The sequence below is a fragment of the Hordeum vulgare genome, chromosome 3H, assembly GCF_904849725.1.
Source record: "Hordeum vulgare subsp. vulgare chromosome 3H, MorexV3_pseudomolecules_assembly, whole genome shotgun sequence".
NCBI lineage: Eukaryota > Viridiplantae > Streptophyta > Magnoliopsida > Poales > Poaceae > Hordeum > Hordeum vulgare.
In genome coordinates, this window is record NC_058520.1 from 558,848,076 (window position 1) to 558,856,399 (window position 8,324).

At 46.3% G+C, this 8,324-nt stretch overlaps 1 protein-coding gene across 1 annotated transcript; it reads left to right on the top strand.

The window, feature by feature from the left end:
• The first annotated feature begins 3,941 nt into the window (after positions 1–3,941).
• On the top strand, positions 3,942–7,612 carry LOC123445046 (probable methyltransferase PMT19). Its single transcript, XM_045121961.1, has 6 exons — positions 3,942–4,675; positions 4,756–4,966; positions 5,241–5,538; positions 6,121–6,510; positions 6,618–6,695; positions 7,052–7,612. The coding sequence occupies exons 1-6, from the start codon at positions 4,028–4,030 to the stop codon at positions 7,275–7,277; spliced, it is 1,851 nt and encodes a 616-aa protein (XP_044977896.1). The 5' UTR covers positions 3,942–4,027; the 3' UTR covers positions 7,278–7,612.
• The last annotated feature ends 712 nt before the right edge of the window (positions 7,613–8,324 follow it).

The window sequence follows — 8,324 nt, forward strand, 5'->3', positions numbered from 1 at the left end:
TTCTCTATAGACGCACTTGGAGTTGGCAGCCGTGGAGGGGCTTATAAACCACTACCAGCACACTTCGTTTGGCGAGTTGGGACTAAACTTGTGGATGTACCAGCCACGTGTAGGCGTAGCGCTTTTTATAAAGCAGCGCTAATGCTAAGTGGGTGCAATAGCCGTAGAGCCGGTTTCAGGAAAGCGCTACTCTATTCTACTTAGCAATGGTGCTTTTTACAAGCGCGCACTGCTGCTGCTACTACCACTACTGTCGGTGGCCTCGTTGGTCCTCCTTTAGCAGTAGTGTTTGAAATATATCCAGCGCTACTGCTATTGACCCTCGTACGTAGTAGCGCTTTACATATCCGGTGCTACTGCTAAGTAGCAGTAGCGCTTGCTTTTTTCTAGCGCTACCTCTAGGCTCCTACCTATAAAGATTTTCCTACAAGTGATGTGCCGGCCCGACGTGTCAACATGGACAAGGCCGAAATAATCGATTATCAGACGCCACAGCCTTTGGGTGTACCGACACTTGAAGAATAGGTGCGGACCTGTTTCTTGTTCTCTCTTGCATAAAGGGCATAGTCCACAGTTATCCCAACCGCGCTTTTTAAGCCGACCGGCTGTTCAAATTCGGTCTTGCAGAGCCAACCAAGAGAAGAATTTCACTTTCGGTGGTCCCAATCCTTCCACACCATGGGTTCCATAGGGGAGAGAGTCATCCTTAAAAATTACGCCTTGTAAGCGGTGGAGGAAGAATAAATGACATCACTGGAGTGCTAGGATGACATCATTCTAGCGGTAGGATAAACAAACTTGTTACAAGTATGATCATGTATGCTTTCATATGTTTTATGTCTAATGTGTTTCTTGCTTGAATTGTTGCTCTCCTGCCGCTTGAGGGCAAGTGGGATGTATGTTCCGAGGAAGGGTTCCGCCTGGATTACAAGACGTAAAAAGTTATCGAGAATTTGACGCAAAGTCTAGAGAAAAATCATACTACGCGTTGATTCCAAGACGTAAATCGACAGTGGCACTTTCTCTCTGTCTATCATATGCTGCACAAAGCAGCAGCCAAAAGAAGACGTGCCCTGTCACTAGAGACATGACGAGGCACGAACGAGATCCATCCATTCACACGGAGTCGAAACTTGCTCCCGTCGTTTCGCTGTAACCGGGGTCCGTACGTACGGCGACTGTGCGGGTGCCGATCGAAGAGGACCAAGCAGCCGAACCACACGCGGCGGCTGTGGCCGGATCGTGATCGCGAGATCCCTCCAAGAATCCGTGGAAATTAAGTAATTAACCAAGCGGCCGCCGGCCGGTCCCCTTCGTCGCACGTCGGCCTCCGCGCGCGAGCGGCCAGGCGCGCCGCGACGCGGGTAAGCAGTGGCACGGCGACGAGACCGGTCGGTCGAGCGCCGTCGCAGCCATGGTCGGAACATACGTACGTCGCCGCCCGCCAGTCGCCGTCGAGGTGCTACCTGGAGGGCGGGCGCTGCAGATCGATCGCTTAGGCTACAAGATTGGAGACTGTTTGGCGCGTGGGGGCGGCAAGTTTCCCGCTGTGGTTGCTCTGTCGGTGCGCGTACCGCTCCGATCGAATCGATCAAGTTCGGTCTATTGCTACTAGCTACTTCTCGCCATGGCTACTTTAAGGTCTCTTTGATTTGCCCACTTCTTTTTTTCTTTTCGTCAAACATTCACAATATTCTTTAAACATAGTAGCATAAGATTGAAGCTCTTCTTTCTTACTGAATGGCTCATCACTGGTAAGGCTACTGTGTGTTTTGACTTTTGAGGTGGATGCACCATGTTTCGATCACAATGCATGCGCTTCGCTATGTTGAATCATTTGTCGTATGCTCCCATGCGATCTCATGATTAATTTAGACGGACACAAACAATTGGTACCACTCTGGATAGTAAAATATTTTAAAAAATAACATGGATGAGCAGATATTTTTTTCAAAAAAACGCACCTTGCTTTATTAATAGGTATAGACTACTCTTGAATAAATTTAATTCCTTAAAAATGTAACAATGTTTGAGACATATGGGATACACCACATATAGAAATACAGTAAAATATCAATATGATAAATGCTTATGTTTTGTGAAACTACCGGTGGACATTAATAACAAAGCATAATTGTGCAGTTTGGCGAACATGAAAAAATAACGATTGAAAAATGTAAAGTTACCTTTTAGATTTTTTTGTAAACACGGTAAGAATTTTATAGCATGTTTTTGTTTGTAAGTCATGTTCTTTTTTGTAAAAAACTTGGAAGGAGAAGCGCGCGCTCTCTCTCTCTCTTTGGTATATGAAGTCTTATCCATGCAAGGGCCGTAAAAGACCAAAATACTCCAATAGGCGTGTGAATCTCGCATTACCATCATGGTGGTAGATATCAAGTTGGTGAAGTTAGTGGTACTAGTGATGTCAAAGAGAACCGACAAGAATGCAAGAAGGACCCTCCTCATGTAAAGTGGCAAGAAGGAACCAAGAGGAAATAATAAAGGCCAATGTAAGGATTTCAAATACAAGGGCACAATCCATGAGTTCGATCTTTGTGTCATGGAGATAAATGATAGAGGCACGACGATGATGAACAATACCTTGCACAATTTGACGACACATGGCTTATTAAGACCACACACATTCCAATTGAGCACCGTACAATTGTTGATGTGGGTCATCAGTAACTAATGATACACTATCATGACAGGATATACAAAGGGTGTGGGCAAAGATGCCCGGATAGCAGGAACTACCTAAAGACAACAAACTGAAGAAACTAAAAGACAATGAACTAGAGAAACTGTAAGACAATGAACTGATATAGAGGGAAGGGGGGAGGGGATGCAAAATACAGGGGCAGTCGACCTGTCCCTAACCATGAAGAGTACGTACATGAAGAAACATGCACTCAGTGAAGGTGGCGTGCACAAGGGGTAAGAATCCGTCGCCCCTCGGCCTCATTCCCGCCCCTCCGAGATGTAGCGGGGCACCTGGGGGTCTTGCTGGTGGCCTTGGAGAGCTGGAAGGCTCCGAACAATGCCTCAACAATGTTGGTTTCATCCAAAGATAGAGGATAGAGGCTATTAAAACAGTGTGAGGAAGCATTGCACGAGAACACCGCCCGCCGCTACCGCATCGTTGTCACATCAAAAACATTCTAAAAAGTGTGTTTTATCATCTTGCTCTTAAAGGTCGTTTTGTTTGAAGCATTTCAAATAGCTTAGACGATTGTAGCAAAGCACATTGGTGAATAGTTCCTTGCCATCACGCCAAAAAACATAACACCCACCCAAAAAATGCCAAAAAAAAAAAACGCCCAACATAGGCCCCCACCCTTCTCCAAACCACTTTTGCAATAGGGCAGAAAAAAGAGAGCAAGTGTTGGGATGGTTCTACTTGATTGCAAAAGGAACACATGGGATTACCATGACAACTTTTTTCCTTTACGTAACTTGTCTAGTTTTCACATGTACCTACAATACAACCAGACAAGGACTTTTCCAATCCTTTATAGATGGATTTAGTGGTACATTTGGATTTATTTCCCAAACCCCAAAAAACACAATCTGGCCAAGAAGACAAATGCAAGCTATACACAAAAATAAAATGAACTGGTTTATATATTAAAGTCTAAAGTGCATTTGCCTCTTCAAGTTAGTTTGAGCTATATACTACTCCCTCTAAAAAATGCTACTGTATTATATTATGATACGGAGGGAGTAAAATAGAATGAGCTAGTTTTGCCACAAGCTCAAGCTTTAATCATTTTTTCAGACAAGCCATATTTTAATATAAAAAATTAGGACGTGGCCGTATTTTAATCGAGCCTAGCCTGAACTTTCTGCGGGCCCCATCCAACGACAACGGCCGGGCCTGCGAGGGTAACCGCCGTGCTCCTCAAATACCAATACGAAGGAACACGACGGCCGCATCGGAACCACTCCACTACGCTTCGAGCACTAGCTCGGATGCTCGGAGCATCCGATACTGCTGTCCACCCCAGTGTGCCCATCACACGACGCCATGCCGCTCCCGGCGCCGGCGGTGGACGCCGTCATCAAGCCGCTGCCGCGGGCGCTCTCCCTCGCCGCGGCGGCGGCCGCTGCGGCCGCGACGTCTCTCCTCCTCATTTCCGCCGTCGTCTCCCGCGCCCGGGACGACTACGCCTCGCCTCCCCCGTCCACCAGCGCCTCCACCACCGCCGCGCTCCCCCCGGCGCCCGAACCCTCGCCGCAGCACCATGAGCACCCACACCCCCCGCCGCCGCCCGTCCCGCCCTGCCCGCCCAACGCCTCCCACCACACCCCCTGCCACGAACCTCCCTCCGGCGAGCGCCACTGCCCCCCGCACCCTCCTCCGCCTCATCCTCCGCACCCGCCCGAGGACCCTCCGCCTCACCCTCCGCCGCCACCGCCGCACTGCCGCGTCCCCCCGCCCCCCGGGTACCACCCGCCCCCGCCGTGGCCCGCGCGGCGGGAGCGCGCGCGGTACGCCAACGCGGATCTGCCGCCACTTACCGTGTCCAAGCTGGCCGCCTCTCAGGACCCCGTGCACGCGCGCGGGGAGTGGCTGGTGTTCCCCAAGGGGGCGGGGAATTACGTCGAGCAGCTTGAGCGCGTGGTGCCGCTCCGTGGCGGCGTGGTTCGAACGGCGCTCGACATCGGCTGCGGAGTGAGTAAATGGACTAAATCACTCCGTGCTTCCATTAGATTTCCATATGTTCTCATCGCTGATGCTCTGGCTCGTTCCAGGTTGCGAGCTTTGGGGACTACCTGCTGGGCTATGGCGTCCTCACCATGTCCATTGCTCCGAGGGACAGACACGATGCGCATGTCCAGTTCGCTTTGGAGCGTGGACTGCCTGCGATGATTGGAGCGCTCAGCGCTCACAGGCTGCCTTATCCTTCGAGGTCCTTCGACATGGTGCACTGCGCCAACTGCCATGTTTCATGGACTGCTCATGGTAGGACATGCACTAAATTAATACTACTCACTCCGTTCCTAAATATAAGTCTTTGTAGGCATTAATAGAGGTCTATATACGAAGCAAAATGAACGAATCTAGATTCTAAAATATGTCTATATACATTCATATATAGTCTAATAGTGAAATGTTTAAAAAGACTTATATTCAGGAAGCGGAGGGAGTAACTGCGAAAAAGAACACATTTCCAGTCTTAGTATCGCATGGTTGCACATATTTTCTGATGTTCTCATTCACCTATAGCTGATTCCAGATGGGCTGTATATGCTGGAAATTGACCGTCTTCTCAGACCTGGTGGGTATTGGGTTATGTCTTTTCCACCCAACGGCTGGAAATCACCCTACAATAGCCTCAACCAAACAATCAAAAACTTTGATGGTGAGCAATTAGCGATGGAAGATACTGCAAATAAGCTTTGTTGGGAAAAGGTGTCAGATAAGGCCACAGTTTCTGTTTGGAGAAAGCCTACTAATCATCTCCACTGTGACCAAGAAGCAGAGTTCTTGAGATCACCACCACTCTGTATTGAAGACAACCCAGATTGTGCTTGGTAAGGTTCTCCTTGGCAGTCTCAATTTTCCTTTCTAGGCATTTTTGTGTGCATAATAGTTCACCGTCTCATTTCCCATTGTCCTCAATACTGCCCAAGAAGTTGACACAGCACAGGATAGTTTGGCCAGGATTAATGTTTATGTTCTACACCGGACTTGTTATTGTGAGGCTGACAAGAAACATACAAATATAACAGCGATGTTTCTTGTCAGACTCACAATAACAAGCACGGAGTATAACTAAAAAGAACTTTACCCGATACTTAAAGTCTTAGATGAATGCTAATTCTCCGGGTTAGTTGAACATAAGTGTGCCTAGAAATTCTCAGGAGACAACTCAATAACTAAAAAGAACTTTACCCAATACTTAAAGCATGTACGAAGAAGTGCATCTAAGTGAGTTAGTAAGAGTATGAGTACAGCACCAGTGAATCCAAAGTGCTTACTGCCGAGCAGGACAAAAAGAAGGCAGTTGCTGAGTCATTGGATAATTTAAAATATTAGCCATCTCTTGCTTGCACTGAATGAATACTTTATCGACAAACTCATAAAAGGATGATTGGATGTCTTCTACCTTGCAGGTATGTAAATATCTCGATGTGTAGAACTCATCTTCCAAGAGTTGAACTTCTTGGTGATATTGCTGGTGGCCCCGTGGAGAAATGGCCTCAAAGGCTCGCTGCAGTGCCACCAAGAATAGCCAATGGGGAAATTAAGGGGATGTCCATCCAGGCATACAAACATGATTGTTCAATTTGGAAGAGAAGAGTCGAACTCTATGGAACATATTTGAAAGATTTATCTCATAGGAGCTACAGAAATGTTATGGACATGAATGCCGGTTTTGGTAGCTTTGCTGCTGCCATGTCGAAATACCCTGTTTGGGTCATGAATGTGGTTCCTGCAAATATAACGGACAACACTCTCGGTATCATCTATGAGCGTGGCCTGATTGGAACATACATGGATTGGTAATATTACAAAGTGAATATATTCTTGTAGTGGAGTACCATTTCTATTTTTCCATTAAGGTATAGAGATGAAACTCAGTATCTTGAGCCATTTTTTCCTATGTCAGGTGTGAGGCTTTCTCTACTTATCCACGTACATATGATCTGATACATGCTAATGGAGTATTCAGCTTGTACATAGATAAGTAAGTGATTCTTCATAATTCTCTTTGCTCAATTATAGTTGCCCTTGTTCCGAGGCAGAACAACTTAGAAAGAAACAAGAATGGCATGTTGCTTTGCTAGGGGCAAACTCTGCCTGAACACTAAATACCCCCACCATTAACCTTTAGCCATGGATATAGGCTTGCCAAATTTGCTCTCTGAAATAAAAAGAACGAGTACCGAATATGAAAAATTCTGACTTAGTTATGTTTCTCATTTTTCAACACATCACTTGACGAATATGACGCCTTCGCAAAGGACATTGTCACTAGACAACTCAAATAAGTATTGCAGTTCACCATGGCACCATGCCATTCTGACAACAATCGATTTTCAGGTGTGGCACCCTCGATGTACTAGTCGAGGTCGACCGCATTCTCCGGCCAGGAGGGGCTGCGATAATTCGAGACACGGCTGATGTTGTTCTGAAAGTGAAGGAGGCTGCTGATCGGCTGCGATGGCGCAGCCGGGTTGTCGACACGGAGGATGAGGGCCCAGATCCTCAGAAGATTCTCATCGTCGACAATTCCCTCCCACTGCCAGGGAGCGAGTACAATAACTAGAACGGTATCCGTTGACAGTACCATGGTCTTATCAGTTACCTGTACAGAGGAAAACCCCGAAGGCGAGGTTACACTCGCAGTTACATGCCCAGAAGATAAGCAAATAACTCTGACAGGGCTTGGTACATTGCCGCCAGGATGCATGGTGTTTGAGTGTGTGGAGTGTGGTGTAGATGCCATCAACCTAGACCCTGGCACTCCGTAGATACAGCGAGTGAGCGTGAGTTTGTATCATAGGTCAATATAGGTGTCTTGTGAGAGGTGGTGTATTATAGCTGTGCCAGCGAGGAGTACATATGTATACATGTTGGGTTATTGTGATCTCTTCTTCGAAAGAACGATCTGTCCCAGGTTCAGGCTTGATGTCAAAAGGGTCGGTTGTTAAGGGGGTGATGTACAAGCAAAGCGGAAATCGAGTACGACCGTGCCTTTTTATCTCTCTAAAATAGGGGCATTTTTCTTGAAACTTTAAGATCTTCTTTTATCGGCAATTAATACTACTGATGTTGCTAAACAGCTGGGAGCCCGGGAACTGTAAAGCTGCGAAATTTCTTATGTAAACTTACCTAATAATTATAGGGAAACCCTTCCGAGTGCGGACCTTTGGAGCTCGGCCTCCATGAAGGCCGAAATTTTTGAATAATTCAAAATTCAAACTTTTCGGTTTCAAAAAATCTGAAAAAAAATATGAAAGTAAAGAAGAATGTTATGCGTATGTGTGTAAAAATTTAGGATGAAATACCTTGAAATACGATCTGCACAAAAAAGACAAATTCATGACCTGAAATGATGAATAGTGTCATGTGTAAAAACGCCTCAGATTTGTCTTTTTTGCACAACCCTCATTTCAATGTATTTTTTTCTGAAAATTTACACACATGTGTGTTACGCCTTCACTTATCCCTGTATTTTTTTCAGAATTTTTTGGAATGTAAAAATATGAATTTTCATGAAATTTGAGTTTTAAATTTAAAGGGCTTCATGGAGCTCGGGAGCCAAAAGCAATTTCCGAACCCTTCCTATCTATAGGCTGAAGAGACTCCAACG